General features: G+C 39.2%; 1 protein-coding gene across 1 annotated transcript; it reads right to left on the bottom strand.

Moving 5' to 3' along the window:
* Window positions 1-3,801: 3,801 nt before the first annotated feature.
* On the bottom strand, window positions 3,802-25,627 carry trim71 (tripartite motif containing 71, E3 ubiquitin protein ligase). The gene is made up of 5 exons (XM_058388944.1): window positions 25,335-25,627; window positions 23,829-25,180; window positions 9,542-9,709; window positions 6,914-7,048; window positions 3,802-6,308 (listed from the first exon to the last, which is right to left on the bottom strand). The coding sequence occupies exons 2-5, from the start codon at window positions 24,501-24,503 to the stop codon at window positions 4,857-4,859; spliced, it is 2,430 nt and encodes an 809-aa protein (XP_058244927.1). The 5' UTR covers window positions 24,504-25,180; window positions 25,335-25,627; the 3' UTR covers window positions 3,802-4,856.
* Between the last annotated feature and the right edge of the window lie 1,126 nt (window positions 25,628-26,753).

The following is a 26,753-nucleotide window of genomic DNA, read 5'->3' as shown; positions in this document are numbered from 1 at the left end:
TTGTGAACACCATGTCTAACAGCAGTAGGCTATTATCGAGTTATAATCTACACCTGATTATAAATAAAGGCAGTTTTAAAAACCCAAGCTAGCTATATGTGATTTGATGCCTTTGGGGATTTTTCTTTTATTTCTCTTATAAAGCATAAGTTTTTAAACATATCTGATTGTTTAAATCTAAATAGAAAGATTAAAAAAAATCACTTTCAGAGTGAATGATAAGACATAGACCCACTGAACTAGAAAAAAATAAATAATGAGCTGAAAAATGTGTGTACGTGCTTTAAATCAGTTATTTTAAGAGGCCATCTGCTTGGTCATTCTGGCCATCCTGCAATTTGAAGCTGGGCTTTGTTGACCTTTTGGGCAGGGCTCTGCCATGACCTCTGACCCTTTGGTATGCAGGGACACCAATTCCTCCTGCTACACTGGAAGTTTGCTGGGTTTTGTTAAATGATAAAATTAGATTTGATATGGTAAGGTATGCCATTCATTCATTCACTACTAAAGATGAGATTAGCATAATAGAACTTTGCAAATACAGCACTACCTACAACAGTGTGAACTGAAAGAAAGAAAAGACATCAACCACAAGTCAGGATCCCAACAAGTTTATTTAAGCATAAAGAGCTGAACATAAAACAAAAAAAAAAAAAAAAGAAAATCTGCATAGGAAAATGTTTAAAGTCAACAAAGACAAAAGCACAAGACTGTAGATCACCAAATAATACATACAGCCTCCTCTGTGTACAGCAGCAGACCAAAATCCATGAGTATTTTATGACAGATTTTATGAATAGTAAATACTGCTTAGAGAGCAAAAGAGGACCTCTTGGAGGATAGTTAATGTTACACCCACCTAAAAAAAGACAAGAGACCTGGAATCGGCGTTTGCTATTTAGATCCAACACTAATTCGATTTTTAAAGGATAAAACTGGTGCCAGGTCTGAGTTCAGGCAGCAATCTCTCCACATGTCCCTTTCCATTTGTCTCACAGCCAAATGTGTGATCAGGGAATGACTGTAATGTAAGTGTAATGAAAACTACAGTATAAATGGTTGGATTGTTGCCATCAAAACAAACAAACAAAACATTTTGATAAGAGGAAAAATGTCATATTTGTAATAGATTGAACATTGTATATATATATATTTTATTAATAAAGTAAGCAATGTGATCTTACACTTATCAAAAATATCTCCACATTGTTGCATTAGTGCCATTTGTCTGATTTAATTAGCCTTTTATTTTCTGAATATTTTAATTTGTTTCCTCAATTTGAGTCTGTAAAATTAACACAAATAGTGAAATTTGGCTGTAAAGGATCCTGTTCAATTTAAACACAGCAAAAGATTTTTTTTTTTTTAGATAAATACAATAACGCACACACAAAAAATAGATACTAAATCCTATGGAGTACTAACAAAGGATTTACTATCCAATTGTAAGAAACAAATATTGACTTTGAATCAAATCTCTATAAAGCTACCTGAGTTTTTGGGATTTTTTTCTTCTTAGGTAATACAATCATAAAAAAGACCATGCACTTCTGAACTGTTTACACATTCCTTCTGCTTTTCCAAGATTAGGAAACAGATCAAAAGCTGGAATACACCACAACTGGTGGGAAACCCGTAGACACTGACCAGAAGTCCAAACATGAGATAGTATGCTTTGATTAGACATTCTGAAGGATAATGTTAGAGTCTGATTAATAACTTATAGACATTTGCACCCATTTACTGCATTGTTCTGGCACCATATTGTCTAAAAAGCTGAACTATCTTTCTAATATAAACTAGATTTCTTTATTTTCCCTAATAACCACCACACAGAAAATACACTGATGAGATCCGGGATGATCAAGTTCTGTGTGGCTGCTCGGTGGAGGCCTATGCACATGATGGCTCCTTGGTAGGACTGAAAAGTTTTCTTCTCAAGCACGACTCAACACAACTGCTATTTCAACTCTATTGGGACATTGCTACCCATATTTAATTTTAGTGACGCTCAGTGTAATTGTTATGTGTGAGGACATCATCAGTGAGGGATTTGAGAAGGAAGGAAAAGAAAAAAGAACAAAAAAAACAAATGAACATAAAAGGCAATAGAGCAAACTCTTTGGCAGTTCCCAGTCTGATTAAATTCCAAAAGAGGAAAGTAAAGTTGTAATACAATGCAGCAGTGTTAAGGCATATGAATTTTAAACCTTTCTCTCTCTCTCGTACCTTGCTCTGTAAAGCTATCCATCAAAGACTAACAGAAAACTTGTAGTCAAAGATGTCCACCGCAACATTGGAACATTTTTTGGTATATAATAATAAGTGTCTGCTTCTTCTTCTTCTTCTTCATCACCTCATTTCAAATAAAATTACCTACAAGGGCTTTTAAAGCATGCAAATGTTTCTCTTATAGAGATTTCTTTGGTTCTCTGGGGACAGAGCTGCAGCTAAACGTCAAACACAAATCAAACAGCTGACATTAATACTGAAATTAGTGTGAAGATTTCGAAGCAGCAAATTCATTACTGCCCAATGCTCACATTGTTCATGTTCCAGAAAAGGCCTAGCACTTAAATAATGCTTTTTTTTTTTTGTAAAATTAATTTATTTTTGTAACTTGCCACCAGCTGAAATTCTTTCTGTGACTCTGGGATCAGGTTCTGCTCTGATCTAAATCAATGCATTTGGACAATGCATAAGCTGGAAAATGCTTTCCAATGACGGCCTTTCACATACAACAGCACAGTTAATGTTAGACTTTGACTCTGCTGACATACATGCTAAGGTACTGCAGTGTAAAAGGTGTGCCATAGAAGCGAGGTCGCACTAAGGAACTGATTCTTATGAGCAGCCTCAGAGCAAGTGTCCCACATACACTCTCTTGGCACTTGACCACTTTGGCAAGTTGTAGACTCCTGGGTTGCTTAAAGACAAATCTGGGTGCAAAATACTACTAAAATGGTTGCTAAAATGTTGCTGTGCTTTTTCTTTTTCTTGGGTATTTTTTTGGAATTTGAAATGATCTGCTGTAAAATGGAATGCACAAGCGGAGCCTCTATAACATCAAAGTAAAGCCACATAACATCTAACTTGTGAGTGTACTTGTCTGTACCTGAGACACGTACACACCATCACGGAGGGGGAAAAAAAGAGCTCTCAAAGTTCATCTGCAGAAGCAGCTTAAAACAGAAAATTTCCATCCAGACGAGGAGCTAAACAAGAGCAACACCTGACAGATCAGCTTTGGGATTTAGGCATGTAGTCAGGATATGGCAGATACTAGAATGTACATTCTTTACTGTCTCTCAAAACTTTCCTTGTAGTTTCAGAAGGGTTTTTCATTACATGACGTGTCTGTAGATACAAAGGGATATATAGGTGTCAGGATGTCAGTGCTCGTCTTTTTTGTTGCTTGCAAATGCTTTCTTTTTGAGCAACATTCAGGAAAAGCAGGCAACCATTAAAACCATTAATTAAAGTGGTTCCCCCACAAATAAGGAAAAAAATCTCTTATTTTAGACCACACTCAGTTGATTATTGAGGTTCTCAAACTGTGTTCCACTGACTGAGCAAATGGTCTTTGAGGAGATCTAATTCAGCTCGTACTTTTTGAGCTCTTTCTTGGCCAATAAATAGATTTCAGACATTCAGAAAGGACTTTTTATCAAAGTAAACTCTCTCATCCTATAGGGTTTGGATTACATCCAAGCTTGCAGCAACAGCCAGTCAGCAAACCAACATGCCAACCAATCATTCTGATAAACACTTCATCTTAAATGGTGCTAGATGATGTTAGGGAAAGAAAAAAAAAAAAATACACAAGACATACAGAGATAACCAAAAATGGGATGATTCAATTCTATCCCAGGTCCCCCCCCAAGAAAGACTCAAATCTTTACACAACTATCTCTGCCCTTTTTCTAGAACATTTGTAAAACATTTTCAGAAAAGGGAGCAAGCAGTTTCCTGCATTGCGCAAAATCTGGGCTTAAATCTATACTAACACACCTACCAGTAATTCAGAAAAAAAGCATTACTAGCCATCCTATAAGCCAACACGCATTTTTGGGAGAATTACAAATCTTTAAAGGAAACAACACAAAGTGAGGTATGTACAATGAGGCATTTGTACACAGAGGTACATTTAGGTTATGAGGTAAGAAGTTTAGATGAGGTACGACAAATGAAAACAGATTCCAAAACATAACACAAAACAGTAGACTTATCCAAACATTATCCAAATGTTTCCGCAGACATGCAGCCCTGGCCTTACTGCGTCACTGTAATCAAACATTCAGGGGTCCTACCGGTGTTATGTGCACAGTAACAATCAGGAGAAATTTGTGCGAACTGTGCAAATATCAACCAAACATTGCTTCATTTCTTATGTTATGTTCTCTGACAAATAAAAATAGCACTGAGGTAGACATCTTTATAAAACTTCACAGACACTGCACACACAAGAGAATACATTCATACACAAGCTAGATGAGGTAGGTATAATGCAGAGAGAGAAAAATGTTTCAAGAATGCTGGAAATTCCCTGAGAAAAAAAATCAGACAAATAAAGATTTCAAGACTCAGATCAAGAGCAAAATAGTAACACTACTAGCAACCAGTCTTTTTGCTCTACTCCTTCTCTTTGATAAATGGCGTGTGCACGAGATGAACACTTCCGCCAGCAGCGCAAATCATACTACAATCAGGATAAATAGATATAGATGGGTACAAAATAATCTACACATTGCTGCCACATTTTCAACATTCAGCCATGTTTGCTCCTGATAATCGTGTACCTAAACCTTATCTTTTTCCTCCTCAGCCACCATATATTTCTAACCTTGAACACTAGCTCAAAAAATGAGGATTCGATTGTTTCCAAAGTCAACGGCTACAATCATTCCGTCAGGGGTAACGGCTATACCTGATGGGCGATCCATCTGCCCAAAGCCACTACCCTGAGTCCCAAACTTGCATAAGAAGTTGCCATTGGGTTCAAACACCTGAATACGATGGTTACGGGAGTCAGCCACGATAATGCGATCCTCCTGGTCCACGGCTACGCCTTGTGGACGCAAGAACTGCCCGTTACCTGTTCCCTCAGAGCCAAGAAAGCGTGCAGACTGGCAGTCAGGCCTAATGACGAGCAGCCGATGATTGTTGAAGTCAGTCACCACTAGGTGACCTTCCTGGTTGAAGGCGACTCCTCGAGGGGAGTCGAAATGCTTCCAAAGGGCCCCTTCGAAACCATACTTGTTGATGAACACCCCATCAGGGCCGAACAGCTGAACCCGGTGGTTGCGCGTGTCTGAGACCAGAATCTTTCCCTCCGAATTGACAGCTACATCCCAGGGGTAGTTGAACTGCCCATTTTTGGTTCCCTTTTCACCAAACTTTAGGAGGAACTGGCCATCAAAGGTGAATATCTGGATGCGGTGATTGTCCTTGTCAGCCACAATGATTCTTCTCTGGCTGTCACAGGCAACTCCGGCAGGTCGGTCAAACTGGCCAGGTCGTGAACCCAAAGTGCCAAATTTGTGGTGAAAGGTGCCACATGGCTTGAAGATCTGTATGCGATTGTTGCTTCGGTCAGCCACAATCACATAGCCTTCCTTATCAACACAGATGCCCCAGGGTCGACACAGCTGTCCATCCCCATCACCCTCTCCACCAAAGGATGCAACAGGCAGACCAATACCTCCGTAGCTGCGGCCAGATTTGACCATGACTTTGAAGGGACTTCCTTCAATGTGCTGGTTGCAGATAAGCACAGAAAGAAGATGCTCACCTTCACTCTTAGCTAGGTAGCTAACTGTGTAGGTGCCATCCTGGTGGTCAGACACATCGGCACTGGAGAGGCTTCCCTCTGGACTCATCAAGACCACTGATACACCATCTCCACCAGACAACCTTGGTTCTCCATCATGGTCATATGCCACTACCGTGAAGGAAGCTACTTTTCCCTGCAAAGCCCTCTTGAGACCTTCTCCATGGGCTTTGGTGGCTGATGCGAAGGCTCCACTGCTTATCAGGCCCATGGACTGGATGGCAATCAGAAGAGCCTGATCTGGTGGTGTGAACATGATGCGGTCGTCCTCTTGGGGCTGCAGAATGCAGCGCAATGCTTTGAGCTCCTGCAGTTGATTCAGCATGTGCTCACGCGCCAGTAGGATGTCTATGTTGCGACCTTCCTCTAGCACTTTTGTCACTGTGGCAATGGTGCTGTCCAGTTTGGTGAGGTTCTGGTGAAGCTTCTCTACCTGAAGGTACAGGGACTTGGCCTTCACTTGGCGGATTTTTTCCAACTGTATAGAGACATGAAGGAAATGGCACCAGTTGGAACAGTGAAGGGGAAAAACTGTATGCTACAGTTCTGTTAGGTAACAAGTTTAAAAAGCTACATCATTTGTGATTTTCACAATGACTAAAATACATAATGGTCAGTGTTGGTCATCACATTTTTATATTAAAAAAAGGAAATTTACTTAATTTCCTTCATAAGAATTTATTTAAAAACCTATGAACTATAACTGTAGGCTTTACTGGTATTGCAGGATGTATTATAAAGACAAATTACACTCACTTGCTCATAAAGCCATAAAATTGATGAATTTCGTATGACTTTGTAGTTATATATTGGTTTGGATGAGTGGACACCGAGGGTCTAAGTATATCTATCTCATCTATATATCATGACATGTGCCCAAAGAACATGTGATGATATACAGAGTGGTGTGAGCCTTAAAATCCAAGAACTGCTTCTGTGAACAGGAAAAGTTTCTGCCCTGGCATAGTGTAACCTTAGTTGCAAGGCAGAATTTCCATTAAGTGAAAAAAGCCACTGTTGCTAATGTTAATGGTTATGTGATCAGGCTTCTTCACAGATCAGTAAAACCAAGTGCCTGTTTACCTTCCACAGCAGCTCACACTCACGCTCCTCCAGGGCTTTCTTGTGACGCAGCGTGGTGGTCTTCACCTCTGACTGCACCACCTTGGCCTTCAGTTCCACCTGCTCAGCAATGGCTTGTGCTTTCTCAATGCTTAGCTGTGAAAAATATTCAGTCAGATGGTTTATCATTAAAAAGATCTATCACAAGTATTTAATTAAAACTGTGATCTGTAAATACCATCTATACTGTGGCTTATGCGTTCAAAATTATATAATACAGAGATACAATTAAAAAAAATGTAATCTAGCAAAAAAAAAAAAAAAGCACAAAAATCAAACCTAGTCATAATCAGAACATAGTGCTGTGATGGTGAACATTAATGTGGTCCCCTAAATATATTTATTCATTCATATACAGTAAGTGTGTTATCATTAGGATGTTCACAATATTAAGACCTTCCACAAGCATACGCACACGCTCACGGATATCTCCCAGTAAGCAGGAATAAATGTAAGAAAGCAAGAGAGTTCGCTTTGTGATGTTACACAGAGGAGAAAATAGAGGTCAAATTGAAGCATCATGACCCTTAACCCCTGTCCAAAGAGTACAATGCTCTGGGACACAGGATCTGAACAACTCGCTCTCTGCCCAAAGACAAATATGCACTTTCATTATTTCAACATTTCACATAAAAGCTGCCTGAGGCCTTTATGCCTCTGAAGTGTTTTTATAATAAATGACCTAAAACATCTTCTGCACATTATAAATGTACATGTGTACAACAATAGCAGATAGTACAGACTTTGCACATCTCCAATTCTAAACTAAAATAGTACACAAGCAAATACATGAATAAAAAATAGAAGCAAATAAACAAATTCCCCACACTCAACATTATTGCAAGAGGCCTGAACTGTTCCCTTTTAGTAGTAGAGCATTAGAAAACAACATTTACACCTCCCACATTTTCCATGTTGCAAGTAAACAGTTTCAGAGACCTCTGACTGCTACTTTAAATTATGTGGGAAATGTGTCTGCAAACTGAATTGCATAAAACCGGTAAATGGGATTAAATAGGGCTGAATTAGTCACAATGACCAGGGGTTTGTGGTGACCATGGCTTTTCTTAGTCAAAACACTTTCAATATAGTGTAACACACTCCAGGAGGGGCTTCCTATTTAACACCATGTAGTAATAGGATTAGGATAAAATATAACAGCCCAATTGACCGCACAAAGCCGCAAGCTGGTCTCTCTGCTCTGTGACTACAGGGCTGAAGCTGATAAAGTTTTAACCAAGAGGAAGTCAGAATTTTAGGGCATTACAACGAGCAGTGGTTTTCTAGTTCACCTTTCAATTTAGGTGCTAAAAATAAAAAATTTAAAGCAGTCAGTTAAACATCTATGCATGAGCAGAATAGCAAAAGCAGTGCACTTTTTAATGCCACTTTAGAAATTATTATTATTATTGTCGTTGTTGTTTTTAAATATTATATTAATATTAAATTATTCTAAAACATTTTAAACACTATGTGCTGTCTAAGGGAGCTCAGTGAACCAGAAATAGGTTGCAGAGACGCATTACCAAACTGAATCACTGTGTTCAGCCTTTCACTTTTAAATTGTCTCTGCTGGCTCTTCCTGTCGATCAGCTCTGTTCAGTGTCACCACATAGCACATGAACAGAGACACGGCCCCACCCCCAGGCCTTCAACCCCCTGCTGTGCTTTTTTTTTTTTTTAATAGCAAAAGCATGAGTGATAGAAACATTTTCACTGTGTTGGACTAATGATCCATCCTGTTCAGGCCATCAGGGCTGTGAATATGGGCAGGCAGGACGCTCAGCGCTGCTCTATTCAGGGCCAAAGGGGGAAATGAGAAGGGATGAGGGGGGTTGGGGGTCAAGAGCCTGCTAAAAGAGCAACACTGACCCACTGCTTTTTTTTTTTTTTAAGTCTTTGTTTTCAGCCGTTTGAAAAGATATATACATAACATTTTTTTTAATAAAAAAATGAGTGGCTACTTGAAATTGCTGTGAGGTGTATATATGTGCATGCAATGAAGTGGCCTCCCATCCAGCATCTATTCCCATCTCAGGCAAGTGTTACCAGGACAGAGACTATATCCAGCACCACCTTGACCAGGATAAAGTGCTTACTAAAGATGAATATATTAATAATAAACAGTAAGGCGGGATGTCACATCTGTTCAGCATAAGCATCACTCCACAACAATTTAGCTAGCTGTGTGAATAACGCCAAGTTGTTCCAGTTATAATCAAATCAACCTTCCCCTATTTCGGCCACAGAAACAAAAAGAAAGAACAGCAATTAATTAAGAAAACCTAAATCTTTGCATGACATTAACTGGTCACTCACAAATCCTAATGTACCTCTAAATGAGTGCAGGTGGACTTAGAGGGTAAATCTGTAAAGTCTATAGATAAAAGACTCCTAGCCAGTGCAAGTATTAATAGCCAGTGTATGCTCTGCTACAAATGACAGATTCTGGTCTTTTCTAATTAGGGTCCACTCTATACACTAAAGCAAACAATAACAATAATTTGGAAACAACACTGTAGGGAAAAAAAACAAGAAACCTAAAAGAATAAACATAAAGACTAGTTGTGTAAGTGTATGCTGACTAACCTGCACGGCCTGTCGTCCCTGCTGTGCATCTGCGAGCAGCTGGATGGTGAGCGCTCTGGAGTCATGCAGCACATCCTGCAGGTAAGACACACTGTGGCCCACATGTCTCCCCACACTGCACTCCCTACAGATGGGCACAGAGCAACTCTCACAGAAAAATCGCAGCACCTGTGAGGAGACAGAAAGACAGACCATCAGCACAAATATCACTAAATTTACCATGAAATAAGCCTGCAGTCTCACTGAAATGAAATGGATTCCTGTGCCTGGGATGAGAAAGGTAGAAAGCTGATCTGTCTGAATTAAAGCAATTATCACCAAACCGTCATGGGAATATAAAAAGCTGGAAGTTATTTTAGGAAATAAGAGCAAAAATGGACACATCACAAACAAGAAACTCAATGAATGTGGGATATATATGCCATTAAAGCACAGATTACTGACAAAGCAGCCGTAACAGACCAAACATGGTGGATGGGCCACAATGTGGTCACACCTGCAGCAAGTGCAAGTCTAATGACAAACCCATACAATGTGCCTTAATAAATAAACATTCAATTTTTTTATATTATACTCAGTATTTCTTAACTGTTTCCAGGGATGTGAGAGCCCAAATTATGTCACAGTCTAAATTATTACAGTATTTGCAACTATTACACTAAATATTAAAATACTTAATTTAAAACCAACAGTCATTGTTCATTTGTACATCACATTGTCATAAGTCATATGTAGTGATATTCTCAACTTCAGTTGTATGGCATCAGTCAGAAGTGATGGGAAGGAGGGGGGGAAAAGGTAAATAGAGATGTGAAAGAGAGAGATTCTAATAGAGATAATTCAAATAATGCGGTCTGAAATAGGATCTTATGACAACTACAGTGTGTGTGTGTATAATATATAAAATAATTGAATTACTTTTACATAGAAAAGCTGCCTTTGAAAGATTTTCAGAAGAAAACAAGAGGGATATGAAAAAAATACCACCAAGATAGTTTTGTATAATTACAATTAATAAGATATTGGCAAAATGTGTCCAATTAAAGAAAAATAAATATAAAGACCATATATAAGAATAATGCAGAGTACCAAAAAAAAAAATTACTACTTGTAAGGTCAGTGACTTGACTAGTAATACCACAAACTAGCTCTTCCCATATTACCTATTCAGAATTTTAGAAAACAGGACCCTAAAAAACAGCCAAAAATCTAAGCCTCATACGTTTGTGGAAATGCTGTTGTGCAAACACAGATTGAGCTTATCAGAGCTCAGAGAGTGCCTGATGTGCCACAAAGGGGAGGTCCAACTTCTTTCAAGCACAAAACAAAGTCGTTCCTGCTCTCAGTTTCCTGTGCTCTGACGGCCTGGTGATGGATTGCTCAAGACCTATTGTCCTGCCATTCATCCACGCCTTTTAAGAATTATTTCATTGTTCTTTAAAGAATGTCCATCCATCAAAAGATTAGATAATAAGATAGTACCCATTAAAGTTTTCATTACCCACTTGACCAACATGTGAGAAAGCAAGTTCACAAGATCTGCACCTGTATGAAATTCCTCCTTAAAAATAAATTTGCATTTCAAATCAGAGCACCACTTAAATACACCTATAGATCACTCTCCTATACAAACATTTTCTTAAGAGCCGTCTACACGCTTGCGTCTGACTATATCTTTATCAAAGACCCGATCAAACGCTAATTACGTCTCCACTGTCTGCAAGCTGCGGCAGCTGCCAGTAAACTTAGATCTGTGATTGCACTCAAGTTACCTGCTCGTAAAAGTTGGCCCTCTCCCTGTGGACCAGATGGCCTCACTGTGGCAGTGTGTACAGAGTTCATGTGGAAGTGTATCCTGGGGGAAAAAGCCTTCTGGAAAGACACAGAAAGCAGGAAGACCTCCAAAGTTCTTGAAGTGGGAACTATAACAAATCCTGAATTACTGTCCGTCTGTTTGAACGACAAAGCCCCAGAACAATACAGCATGAAAGACAAAGGGAGGCCGCAAAAGCGCCAAGCTATGCTGCTGGAGAATAGAATGCATTTAAATGCTGAATAACAATATACTGCATATTATAGCCAGCAATAAATCTAAACAGTGTACAAAAAAATAGAGAAATTAGAACCAAAAAAAAAAAAAAAAACAATAACTGGAATACTAGAACTGTTCATGTACTCAGGTATGTTATGTACATCCTAAAGTGACTGATGGTTTACTACAGACTCCTTTTCCTTTCCAGTTGACCCTTTCAACCTTCTGTTAAAGCCAATAATCTCTCAGTCAATATAAATCTTTGCCAAAGCATTCACATCCCTCATTCACATCCTTTGTGTCTCTCATTTACTCCTCCGATCGCTTTCTTCCGTTCAGAGCCACACACACATATATTAAGTCAATACCAACATGAAATCTGTCACTGATATCAATGTCAAAGAATATTATGGTCACATTTCCAGCACTAGTTGTACAAAGAATTTGTACGGGGTTCCATAAAGTGATGAACAGGTAGACAGGCTTTTTTTAAGATGATTTTTTAAAGCACACTGTAGCTGGTTGGATATTTGGTATGCTTTGATTAATTTCCTATTGGTCTTGCAGGTATAGGTTAATTAAAGAAATATTGAATGCTATAGTTCTCTCTAACAGTTAATCATTTGCCTAAATCGAGCTTTTAGATCTACTGAAAAAATTACAATACCCGTCAATAATCATTTCCACTGAATTATTTCAGGACTCTTATACTCAACATGCTCATACTAAACATGCTTTCTAAATACTCTGTATTGCTTGCCTTTATGTTTCTACAGTTGTATATTGCAATGATATAGACTCTGACAATCCAGTGACACCCAGAAAATGGGGCTTCCTTTAGAGTCTAAGGATTCTTCCTCATGCTTTCCAGGAAGATTTTCACTGCCACTGTCACCTCTGACATTTCTCATTGAAGATTTAAATCAATAATTGTATTTCTGTAAAGCTGTGTTTTGACAATGTCTGTTGTTAAAGGTCCTATACAAATTAAATAGAATTTAATCAGATTGACTTAAACATCTTTTCCTTGTTGACATTTCCACTCATTCTTCAACAAAAGGCGTGTGAATCTATTCAGAGCATTAAACAAGGACATACACTTATAAACACATCTAAGAGCAGTACATTAGGAGCAGAAAATTGACGGCATGCATCTCTACATCATGTGTAGCTCATTTTAACGCTTACGCCCTGTTAATACCGAAGCAAATGAAGGTCTGCTTGGTTGTGTTTACATGTTCCTCCTTGCAGTTTTATTAAAGCCACTTTCCCAAGGCGCTTTTCTCTCTTCCCTGATCTTTAGTGCTCATAAAAGGCAAACACAGAGAAATCCAGTGCTGAAAAACCAACACTGACAAATGTTTAAACACACACACACAAAACCTCAGCTTGTAATTTAACTTCATGCTAGCTTGACAGAGAAACGAAATTAGTAGTCTTATAAAGTGCTTCACAGTGCTAAATAATGAACCTAATGCAGAAATTGTGTTGATTTAACTTCTTCATTTAATCATCATTTACACAGATTACATAGAATGCTAAGGTACAGAGCCACAACGAACCACCAGAGCGGCTTCGATGCACTACATCATGAGAACTGTACTGGAAATATGATCACCACTGCTCCAAAAAAATATTACACCAGTTGACATTTTGATGGTGTTGGAGCTCAGTCTAACACCTCAATTCAAAATCTCCCATCGGTGTTCTAATGGGTTGAGCTCCCATGATATAGTTGAAATTATTTTCATACGCATCAAGTCAATCACTCAGCCCTCATGTCCTGTAAATTGTAATGCATTTCCATCTTAAAGGGCACACGGCTCTTTAATTTGTCACTCATCTATTTGTATTTATGAGATACAATTTTAGGTTATGAAGTTATGCAAATCACTGGGGTACTGTTGTGATTTAAATTGGACAGCTAAGATGGAGCTAAATTTATTGAGAGTAAGTGCAGTGTAAATTTTACAGGATGGGGTTGTTTCTGTAAAAGGTCAGCTGAAGGTTGATGTGTGTCCAATCCAGGTCACCTACTTGTGGAAATGTCAAACTTTCTAACTAATGTACATAATGTCTGCTGGACAATGCAGAACCTAGGAGGTCAGGCTTAATGTATTTGGACTTTGACTAAAGGTGAGATAAATGTATAAACATATGGTGTCAGTGACATTGTATTTCACACTGTAACAGGAAAAGCTAAGATTCTACCAACTCCCCCGCTGCAGACACTGTAATTGGATAAGTAACTTTTTCTGTCATGGGAAAAACTAAGTGTTACTGATGCAGCGGAGAGCTTTTCTGACCCAACATGACAAGCCAAGACAGGACCAACAGCCCAGTCTGCATTAGAAGAGCTCTCCAGCTGTAGGAGTTACACAGACTGATTCTGGCATCTCAGGCGAGAAAAAGTGGAACAGGAGTGTTGGGTTACAATTCTACACAATGTCAACAAGCACTTTATTCACTGCAAATCTTGTGCTATATTACTGTCTCTTGAGCAAAAAGGCCAGAAGCAGGGATGTGGGAAATGGTAGCCTTGGCTCTGGTCTAAAGTTCCTGATGGAGGAAATCCCCTCATACTTTGAGGATGGAAAAAGAGTCTGGGAGACATTCCAACAAACTAAAGACAGATGATGGTAGAGCCTACATAACATATATAGTGCATATGGTCTATACACTATATGCTTATTACAGCTTAATTTTCACACCATTAATCTATGTGTGATAAACCTATTCTGTAAATGTTGAAGGAAAACACGGGCAATCAGTGTCGTTTATTTATCCTGACACCCAGGTCCATTATTTCCAGCATGGAGTCCAACTACTGTGTTAATATTAAGACATGTTAGCCTGATCTATGTTGTACTACAAAAAAACCTGTCTATAAGACACCATGTAAATTTAATTCAAAAGCAGTAAAAAGCCAAACAGCAAACAGATAACTTGACAATCATCCTAGGTGAAAGAACAATTGAAAAACACCCTGAAGGAGGAACAAATGGATGCTGCTGTCAAATGACACATTACTGACACGTGCAACAGGTTTTCTAAAAACTGTAGGCTGTCGTCTTTATAGTGGAGGCATGCGAGGGACTTTTTTTTTGGGTTTTTTTTCTTTTTCCCCACCCACTTCCTAAAGGAATCCTTACCAATCCCACTCACTTTTGCAGATATTAGTGTTTGTACCTGCCCACTATATTTTTTCTAACAAACTTCATTGGTCGTATATCTCAAAATATAAAGTATAAGCAATCTAAGCTACCATGAGCCTGAACAGTATAAAGTGGTTAGTGATGACGAATGAAAGCAAACAGTAAATGTTTGAACCATGTGAGCACTAAATAGGCTCACATGCTTAGCTTTCTTAACTCCTACAACTTTGTGTGTTATATTCAGCACAGCATCTCCACTTCTTTACTGAACTGGAAAATGTCTCATATTCTGCATGCCAGGAGCACCATGTCAGTTTTAATCTCAAAACAGACACTAACATGCTTACTTGATCTTTGGCATGCTACAGAGTTATTACAGGGTTCAGGGTTGACCATTTAGGTTTTAAGCGTATCTAATACTTTATATTTCAATAAATAACGACAGATGCAACATTTATTTTTTCAGAAATATGGATGGATATTCTTCAAAAGTTCTGTGGCAAACCGCATAAATCAACAATACTCTCTCCCCATTCACACTCAAACACACAGATCTGGGCTCAAAACGAAAGACAAAACCACATGCCCGCTGATTTAGTGAGGTCAATTTGCATTGCTTGAGTATAAAAACACCTTGTCTGGGAGTGTACAGAATTAAGGACTATTTTTTTAAAATAAATTATTGAGTTCAAATATATTAGATGAAAACCCTCTTCATTCCAATGTATAGAACTCAGTTCTCACAGCACGTGAGAGGAAATCCTCTGAATTGGAATCAGACGCTCTTAGACTCACTCTTGCACGCACATGCTTACATTCTCACACACGCGCGCGCGCACACACACACACATGCACACACACTGGTGTGCACATACATGCACACAGGGAGGCGGCTACCCGCTTACATGACCTCATTGGCTGTTCATGAGAGGCCAAACAAAATCAGCTGGTTCGCTGGCACACAGAGTACCAGCATGTACACGCGTGTGTGTGTGTGTGTGTGTGTGTGTGTGTGTGTGTATGTATACAGCCCTACAGACCTAGTAGCTACACTCTGTCTTGCTCCAGCTGCACACCTCTTTCCAGAGTTCCATTCAGCAATCTAGAGAGAAATCTGAACCTCAATACAGATTTAATCCAGACAATCCAAAATCTTGGACCGTGAATCTCCAAGTGGACGAAATGCATTTTAGAAGCAGATAACCATAGGTTTCCACAGGAGTTAAACAGACAGAGACAGACTGATATGCTTTACTCAACCCCCAACAGGGAAACTACACTACGGTAGATGAAGACAGGACATAAACTAGAGAATAAATACACCTACTTAAACATTCTATGCATGTTTACACATGCACATCAGTTAAGACTTCAGTTCACCATGACAAACTGCAGAAACATCCTCAAAATATTGACATTTCCATTTGGTGTGTAGGGGAAGTGAGGTAATTGGTTTAGTGTGAAGGAAAATTGACTTTTTTTGTGCAAAGAATAAGCTGGAAAAGATTTGACTGTGTAATGCAAGTAAATTATCATTATTTTACAGTGACATTCTGTTTATTCTGAGGGACAGGTGGCAAGATCGAATACTGGGAGGCTTGTTGTCGAACACTGGGAGGCTACCTGGCAGCAGTGGACAGAAATATTTCCGTATAGTGGTCATATAACCGGTGCAACCGGTGGTTAAGGGCTCTCCTGGACATCATCTGTCAGAACAGAAATATTCAGAATTTTCCCCAAAACTGCTACTATTCCCTTCTTGGTCACTGCCTCCGTTGGCTTCAGTCTAGTTTATTGAAGTGCTTTGCATCGAAGTGTGCATTAAGCCAATTCATGAATAAACAATTCTCTGGCTGATTCCCTGAAGCGCAACAATATGAGACTTCATAAAGGGCTCTGGTGGAACCTGTCTTGCACTTAAGTGTTATCTTCTCCCTTAAACACCATTAGATGTTCAGGTGCTTAATGCAAATTTATGCCTAATGCCTACAGAGACAACATCTCTAAGCACGTGACATTTAAAGAAGTAAAGAAGGCTGAAAAGCATAATTTACCATTTCAAAACCATACCGAGCTAGGCTGTAACATGTATAATTCTTATAATCTGTAGAACTCTAGATGCTTGTAAATAAATTGCACACTACTCCTAAAGAATGGGATAAAAACAAAAGCTGTAAAATCCATCGCACCCTCAGTCACATTGCACCACAGGAGATTGAGTGTGTGATATTGTACATAGGTCAAAACTCTTCTGTATACCAGTTTCCAACTGGAGAATAAATCTCTGAACACTGCAACATAATGGGCTTTATGAAGCAAGGCATCCTCACTGGATTAAAAAAAAAAAACTCATCAAATCACAGAATGCAGTATTGAAAAGGGATTCAAGGTACATGCTTGATGCATCAGTTAGTAAATGAGATAACCTCACTTTTTTTTTGCCGAAGGGCTGCGGGAAAAGGTCTGTGGTTAGTCATTTCCCATGTTGGTCAAATTGCCTCTTCCTGTGAAAGCATGCAGTTCTTGGCGACATTTATAGATGAAACACACCAGACTCTCCGACAAAGCTCAGGGTCTGGCTTCCAAGACTAGGAAATAATAAAACTAATAAAATCCAAATGGGTAGAAATTCATAGAAATTGCCTCTAAATATGGTATTTATTACACTTAGTACAAGTGTGACATATTTGAGGCCACATAAAACAATAAACTGATTTCATGAATTTTCAAGCTAATGTGAAATGATAGCTTGACAGACAGAAGTACGTTCTCTATCTGGGAGTGTCTGGAAGCATCAATCTACCGAGAGTCGCCCTCAATGTGTTGACCATTCCACATTCCTCTCCAAGGACCGACTCCGTCAGAGAAAACCGTTTCAGGGAAATACTCTCATACCAGATGGATTAGGTTCTTGGTTCCTTCAGAGTTCGGTTTGTTTAAAGTATGGGCTGCCAGATTCTGTATCAAAGAGGAGTGCACATGAAAATGGTTAAAAAAGAGCAGCACAGGGAAATGGAGTCACTAGAACAGGGTTATAAAAGGCATGCTCAAAGGCTTTTCAGAACTGCTTTTACACAACCCCCTGCCAGAAACCGGAGCCTTGCCATGAAGAGCTCTCACAACCATGAGATCAAGTTAAAGAGTGCTCTGACTACTAAGACTGACAGCACAAATGATTGCTAATCTCTCACGGTAACCGATATCTGAAGCTTATATTTAGTGTGTTGGAATTTCTGACATGATCTGTACGTTTTCTTGTTATTCTATTTGGTGCGTAAATAAATGCTAGTAATTTTCAATTGTAGCTATACCACAGTAGAGGATGAACACTAATGTTTTTGTCCAGAATCTCACTCTTTGTGGTGCTGTTTCTATTCTAGCTGAGATTGTTGAAGAAAATCCCTAGTGATGTACAGAAGCACTGTACATTTCCACTAGCAAGCCATTCATCTCGCTTGTAGAGGGGGTGCACTGCCCTTTCAAACTTATTTTTCTTCTTTATGTCATAATACACATTTAATGAGATGTTGTATGTGACTGAAAAAAAAAATAACACTGTACACGCCATAGGATTTGTCCGAGCTAATCACACCTATTTTGCATAAAGCTGAGAAAATCTCAAAGTCAAGTATCAATTGTTGAGCTGCTGCTTTGCTGCTGGCTCTGAAATTGCTTTGTGTAGCATGTTGTGGTTGTTGATTGCTTTGTTGCTTGATCATATGAATGCAGGGATACCCCACAGTAACATTAGTGTCCTTTGTTGCTAGTATAGACGGTGTGGGGTTACGTTTTAAAGTCTAATATATGAACCATTTCAGCTAATGTGTTCCTAAACAAGAGGTTTTTTGAGAAAAAAAAAAAAAAAAAACCTGAGATGTGTTTTAACATCATCTTCTCACTATAATGCACTCATATTGCCTCAGGGGAATAAGCATCCAGCCTAGTTATCAGCTGGTTAACTATTTTAGTGGTGGCAATTTGTATTTTCTTACTGTTGTTATAAATTTTGTACTTCGACAGTGCACTGATCTCTCATGCAATTCTACGCCAGGGATTACAATCTAATATATACGACTGCAGATTTTCATACAGCTTTGTTAAATCTATCAGCTTTCTTACACAGGCATCCATTAGGATATACTCTCGTACGGAAACTTTTCTACGCCCTGTCCCTGTTATTGTTTGCTTTGGCCCAACCACCACAAAATAGCAGCCAAAACGACATCATCCAGACCAGAGATGTTAGCTAAAGGATTAGAGATTAGCTACAATCTGTCCTCTGTAACAGACCTCCTGCTCAGCCAAGACAAAAGACAAAGATACCAACCCTGACATCAGTCTCACGACTTACCAGTCCCTTCCTTTAGGCTTAGACACTGGACTGGCCAAACAAGATGTTTCAGATACACAGACTGCAAACCAACTGATAATACCTGCACTTGCTTACTGCTACTGCTGGAACAGAGGCACGAGTCACATCAACACTATTTGCTAATAGTGTTGATGTGACTCGTGCTAATAATAATAATTATTTTTATTAAATTATTATTATTAAAGATTTGCTAATAATATATATATATATATATATATATATAAAAAAAGACTGAGCTTGTAGTACAGAAGGATTCAAATATCCCTTTAGAGATACAAAAGAGGTACAGGTTTGAAAAGTCAGATGAACAAGTTTATGTAAAATGTAATGCTTTTCAAATAGGAAAATAAACGCCCCATGTCTATAACTTTTTATCTATGTGTATAACAGCATCTGATTTGAGCAACAGCCAATTTAAATTCCACAAGTAAATCTTATGTGAGCAATAAAAATCAGATTCAGGACTGTCCTAGTCAAAGGTCAAATGGTATTAATTTATCATTGTTTACTGTGCTGTTTTTTTTTTCAAACATTCAACTCATTGCAAGTGCAAATGCAGCACCGTAATCAGATTCATCACATTTTTTCTTTTCTAAATGTTGACAAGACTCAGCAAGACTGCACTAGATTCTGCTGTATTGCTCGGACGGCAGTCATCTGGTCAGAGGTGTAAACTGAGCTCAGCGTGAGACAATGCATGCAAACTTTGTTTGCTTTTGCTCGCCAAGGCAAATTGAAAGCCAAACTGATATTTAAAACTTCTTAAAGCTGTGGGGGTTTTATGATTTGTAATAGGAGAGTATTAAGCTCGGCTATCACTGCTGCTTTGGAGTAAGTGGATTCGCTTAGTGAAATGTTTTGTGCGGTTCTGCAGCTCCACAGCAGAGCACAGAACATCACTCAGAGCCAACAGTAACAAGCTATCTGATTAACATTAGCTGGTTTGTTAAAAGACCGGCCAGAAAACATGAACTGAATGCGTTAACACACATTAGATAACAACGCTGTCATCTAGCTAGCTAACATTTGTTAGTGTTTGCTCATCTCACTTCTCTCACAAACAGCATAGCAGCCTGCCTGAAGCGACACTTGTACACAAGAGATACCATGTGAAAATATACAACTATTTACTCATAACAGGACAGATCAAATGGCTTGAGACACAGAATTTTATTACATGAATATACACAATCTTATCCAGTAAATATTAAAGTATGAATCACTAAGAGATAATCATTAAGAAACAGCAGGTGTGTGTGTGCGTGTGTGTGTGTTTAGGCACAAGAACAAAAAACAGTAGAAGAGCCAACACAAACTATTAAACTATATGCTCTATTAGGTGTTAACATTTATTACAATAATTAAATCAACTGCATAGTGCGTTTTTTTATTTAGTCGAATGTTTTCACTTTGATATTTAATTGAATTAAGTGTTGACTCATTTCCTGTATCAGAAGAATCTGAGGGTTTTTTTTCCCCATATTGAAAGCATTAGTGTTTGAAATAGAGTCATAAAGAAAGGAATGTGGTGCTGATCCTTACTATTATACATTTTTGCTATTTGGGAAAACGTATAGAAGCTATAATAAAATAATAATAATAATAAAAAAAAAAATCAAAAAAAAAAAAAATATCACAGGATTAGTCATATTTTCCATAGGTAATGTATCGCTTAATATCAATTTCTATCAAAGTGAGAGAGAGAGAGAGAGAGAGAGAGAGAGACTCACACAGACACACAAGGACACACGCAATGACACACATGCACAAACAACACACACGGCCACTGGCAGAGTAGGAATGCAAAAAGGCTGCTAATGGTCAGCCATGCTCACTCTTACCAGACTACAGCCTGCACTAAACCAGCAAACCCAAACAGAGCACCACATTCCTTTCTTTATGGCACCATTTCAAACACTGACGCTTTCACCATTTAAAAAAAACACCTTTCTTAAAAATCATTCTTCTGATACAGGAAACAAGTCGATTTAAGTGGAAAGGAACCGTAATTTACAGCTTTTTGACTATTAACCGTGTTATTTAATTGTCATATACTTATTATTTAAACTAAAATATAAAGTAGAGCACCAAAGCTCCAGCACCAGCAGGGCCAAGAACATTTGCCTCTTTGTTCTGTGGGAAATGTTACATAACAGACACTCTTTTGTCACTCTATCATTAATTACAGTAATTATAGCAACCGAAACAGGGTAGAAATTGGGAAAAAAAGAAAAAACTAGAGATATTGTGGTGTGTGTGTGTATAGAGACAGTAGATGAGAACTGCACTGCTTCTGAAAGTTAATCACACACCACTGCAGCAGAAAAGGATCTACCATACAGCTTCCCCATTGAGACCAAACATAACTGTTTACAGAAATGATTATAGATTTCACCCACACCTTGCCTCTGTGCACGCAAATGCACTTCATTTACTTCCATGTACGTGTATATAGCTGTATCACTCACACATATTGCCCCAGTGACATTATTTCGTCATTTTTAGTCTTTAGTTACTATCTTTTTATCTAATACCGCCGATTGTGGTTAACAATTACTGTTCCTGGGACACATAATCTGCACAATTTTGCATTGTGTTTCAAGCTCCAATATGCATAAGAGCTTGATAATTAGCTGATAATTAGCTTAAATGCTCCAAGAAGCCCGAGGGCAAGACCATTACTGTACGTGTTTATTAGAAAAACATCGAAAGCCAGAATTAAGATTAGGAACAAAAAGTGACAAGGGAAATATTAGATTCTTAGATGAGTCACAATTCTCTCTTGAAAGACCGTGGATCAAACACAATCAAACTGCTGTACTGCTAAAAAGCACTATTATTTTGTTTCAGTATACATATATATGTATTCTCACACACAAATATGTAGCTAGATGCTACATTTCAAATAGTATTATTGCTATTCATAGTGCTATTCATACAACACAAAAATATGCTAAAATTAGATTATTTTCTGATCTCATATCATGAGTAGTTATACTGCGAATATAATCACAATGCAGTTAAACCGAGAAGCAAGTGAGGTTAAATTAAATGGAATAAAACCGCAAGTTGTTATTTATATTAGATTACAAATGACTACGGTTAGTTTATAGATAGAATCCTGATATATTAACTGCACTGTTAATAAAGTCTTGCAATGGATATATATCCCACTCGATTAGAGCAAAGAGCTTTAATTGATTTCTGTTCAATCAAATAACTACAAAGACGTAACAAGGTAAGACGTGCGGCACACTTTCTTTCCCTCACAATGCTCAATTTATTTCAGACCAGGGATGTCACCTTTACAGAACTGAATAATAGAATCACAATCAACTAATTTCACTGTCCTGGGGTATTTCTCCAGGGTACAACATTTGCAATCTGAGCAAAAACAGAAATTAGAGCATAGACACTCTCAGAAATGAAAATGAGGCTTGAACCTTGGGGCATATTATATATTTATTTATATTTATTTATATATATATATATATATATATATATATATTTTGCACATCATGTATCACCAAATACAGGTTTATTCTCCAAATACCAGAATTATAGTAGTTTTGCATTCAGGAAACTACTTAATTATAGTTTATTTAATAACTACAAAATGTATTGATTTGTATTTTATTTTTTAATAACTTAATTTATATAAAAAAAATAAACAAAAACTGTTGCTATTAAGTTACAGTTGGATTCACTTCCCCAATACAAACTAACCTAACCCTTATCTAGCAAAAATAAATGTGCAACTCAAAGGGATCCTTAATCTAAAATATGCATCATTTAACTAATTACAGCAGGCATTGTATTAAGTGTTATGAAGGCTTAGGCAGGATTACAACTGATACAGCATTTAGAGCAAAAACCACAGTTTTCTTGATGTCTTTAAAAGTTAGGGGAATTGATGCAGAAAACATTTGTGATGTGATGGTTTTACTTTAGAGACAGAGCTCAGGTGAAACACTGACACACCAGAGTATAACACATCATGCAGCCAATATTATGATTTTAAATGGATGTGTTGTCAACTTACCCTCTTGATAAATGCTTTTCTTAAAAACCTGTATTTTTTTAAGGAAGAGAGTATTAAGGCACACGGTATATATGACTTAAATATAGTAGTAGTAGTACTTATTTCTTGATCCTGGTTCTATACTCTGCTGTCTATCAGATTTCTCAAAAGAAAAAAGCAAAACTGTGTGTACATTACATGTTCAAATACTGGCAAATATTGAAATTATAAACTTACATGGAAGGATTTGATATTGATTACACAGTATTTATGTAATGCTGAGAAGACCTTTCACCGTTTCTTCCACATACTGCTTGAAATATTTATACCAGACTGCTTAAACAGCTATTCGTGACTGTCTAAAAGGTGCCATGATTAGTCCTTGGTCACTGATCCAAGGGCTTTGGAAGACCCCTGTTGAAAGTGTATGTAAAATTGGAAACACTCAAAGATGTACACAGTGACTAATGGTCTGAGATTTGGCAAAACAAGTATATTATTAATGGATGCAATCTGATGAGTTTGATTTGATGAGGAGAGGGAGAGGGAGAGAGAGAGAGAGAGAGAGAGAGAGAGAGAGAGATTATGTAAACAGTGTAGTAAAGAGTAGGACTTTCCAGGACAGAAATTCCAGGACATTTTTTTGTCTTAAGAGTGAATTATTGCGGATTGACTGCTACATGAAGCTGTGCATGTCCAGTACTCACCGCGTTGTCGTGCTGCTGACAGTAGTCCATTCTGTCCTGGAAAACCGGAAGCAGTGAGAAGTTGTGGAATGCCTGGGAGAGGCTGAGCGTTGCGCCGTGGCCCCCGGTGCGTCCCGGCATGTGCAGGTTCTCCGCCAGGCTCTCGATGAAGTGGTCTTTGGTGAGACGGACGCGCTGGTGTGCGCGCACGCAATTGTCGCACAGGTACTCCTGGCAGTCGAGGCAGTGCGAGCTCGCGCCGTTACCTTCATCGCACGAGCTGCACTGCGGCTCCGAGAGCACGTGCTGGGCACGGAGAAGACCCCCGCTCCCTATGCAGCTGCTCGTGCCCTGATCCTCGGCGGACACCACCACGTCCAGCAAGTTGCTGAACAGGAAGTTGGACGAGGGCAGCGCATCTACGCCCGACTCGGACATGGGTACTTTTTGGTCACAAGTAGGGCAGCGGAGCTTTAGCGGGTCTCCGTTGCTCCTCAGGCTCTCCAGGCACGACCTGCAGAAGGCGTGCAGGCACGGCAGGACGTGCAGCCTTCGTGAGGACGAGGTAGTAGACGAGTTGGAGGTCTGCGATGACGAGGAGGAGGTAGATGAACTGGAGGAGATCGGAGCAGAGGAGCCACACAGCTCCTTACACAGCGGACAAGTCTGCACGTCGGAATCGGGGAACGATGCCATTTGGGGCGAGATGGGAATCAGTGGAAAATCAAGTCATGGGAGGTGCGTCGATATAGCCCCCGGTTATTCGGCGTAAATTAGATCATCGCAGAGAACATATACAGTCTACTTTTCGTCCAATTTATCTTGTTTGCCCAATATGCCAATGTTTACGACATCAGCGCAAAGTCTTATAACTTTTTTTTTATAGATCTAGGATCGTATCAGACTCCAATTAAACTCCAGATTGGCAAAGTTGAGAACTAATTAGCTGCCCGTGTCGACTCTTACCGCACCAAGAGAAGCCGCGACTTTGCGTAAAAGCGCATAACACAGTGTGTGCTAAGTTTTTACCCCCTGGCCTGTTGTCATGTTAGAGCCCTTCGCTGTGGGGTATTAAAGTTATTGCGAAACGTGAAATGCGCTGCGAGCTCCCTGCTCCGATCCTCCCCCACCGCCGCATGACTCTCCGGGCCGCTCGCTCAGCACAGCGTCGCCTCTATTGCGGCCCCAACGCACATTTCTTCGTTTCCCACCATACGCATGCTCATTCCCAGTCCTCCATTTGTAATTTTTTGTTGGATGTCGTTCGTGTCGGCGTGTATCGCTGGGCGCAAAGATATTAAATAATTCACAGAAGTGTGTCACATGTAGCTCGTGCCCCCTGCGGGATCTTCTTACTGCGCCCGAGTCACGGTCTGAAATAATAATAATAATAATAATGATAATTATGATGATGATGATAATAATAATAGTAATAAAAATAGCCTTGTCGCTCCGAAATCAAACTCTCAGCTCTGGTCAGTTACGGTTCCTCTTTTTTGGGTGAAGGAGTGAAACAGTTGAACCTACCGCTTCAAACAGAAACGGCGCAGCGCAGACTGTGTGTTTTTCCAGCGGTTTCCCGTGACTACTCGACTGAAGAATATCGCAGCCCATTTGCCTCTGGCCGCAGAGAACCGGGCCGAGGAACCTCACTTCCGCACTCCTGCTCCTCCACACTGAGCGCACTTGATGCCGTGCAAATCTGCGCGCATTTCGGTTGATTTTCTGTCCGCGTTACATGAATTAAACAGCATTATCGAGCGAATGCCTCTGCACTGAGAGATACGAGTACACTTCCGCTTGGCCACAAGGGGGCGAGGCTTAAATGACGCGAGGGGAGGTAGTGCTTGGCATCAACCAATAGCAGAGAGCCTCGCTGCCTCTATACGGGCTTATGCTGTTTAACTTGGTGATTAGTGTACATTCTAAATGACTGCGTGACGTCATTCTGTAAAGCAGCGTGATAAACCTTCTGCTGATTAGAATATTAATATTGTTATGTACCACGGTCTCAAAGGCTCTTTGGTTCTAGCTTTCCAAACAGGATCTGCTTGGAACCTTATCTGAAAGGAAGCCATCTGTTGTAGGATTTAACATAAAACCTTTAAGGACTTCCCCAAAGGGATAAACCAAAGAATCCTTTAAAGTGCAGAAGAAAATCTTTATTTTTCTCTCATATATATATAAAGGTGCCAAAATGTAATACCTTTATATATACCTTTTTGCTGGGGTGGTACATCTTTATACCTTTAGTATGTATTCTTTACCTTGGATGGTGTATGTGCTGTACCTTTAACCAGCTTTTAGATACTAGAAGTACATTAATAAACCGTAAGGTTGAATTATGCTCCTTACATTTATGCTTAAGCTACAGTACAAGTGAAAAATATATATAGTAAAGTTACAAGGAGCAAAAAGATCTGGAAAAGTCCAAGAGTGTGTACTGCATCTTCATCTGTTATGTGTCAGTCCATTCTGTGGAATTTCAGAAACACATGATTATTTTGTTCATTCAAAACCCCCAGCACTAAAATCCAGAGTTGGTCTCACTTCTTTGTAATTCTTCATTGATGGTCCCTTCTGTAAAAGATAGCTACCACATGGAGGCCTGACTTCAGAGCTCATTTACAGGCTCCCAGGATGGGGTGATGTCGTGGCTTTGGTGGTAGAGGAAGGAGCTTCACAGTGGGGTTTACGCTCCAGATGCGTGCTGCCCATTAAAGCTGTGAGACGCCCAGCTGAATGACGGGGCCCTGTAAAAGACCCTTTGACCCCCATTATTGAGGGTTGGATTAAGGCTGGTGCAGGCTGGCCACTCGTGGCTCCAAGCTTCTCTGGCCATCCCAAGGACATCTCATTGATCTTCATGAGGAAAGGCTGGGGGTGGGGCAGGGGCCCACTTGGCAAAATTCAGTAAACCAAGGAAGGGCCATGTCACATAGTGGA

The sequence above is a fragment of the Hemibagrus wyckioides genome, linkage group LG01 (assembly GCF_019097595.1).
Source record: "Hemibagrus wyckioides isolate EC202008001 linkage group LG01, SWU_Hwy_1.0, whole genome shotgun sequence".
NCBI classification, from domain to species: domain Eukaryota; kingdom Metazoa; phylum Chordata; class Actinopteri; order Siluriformes; family Bagridae; genus Hemibagrus; species Hemibagrus wyckioides.
Note: the sequence above shows the minus strand (reverse complement) of the source record. Positions and strands in the feature narration are given on the sequence as shown.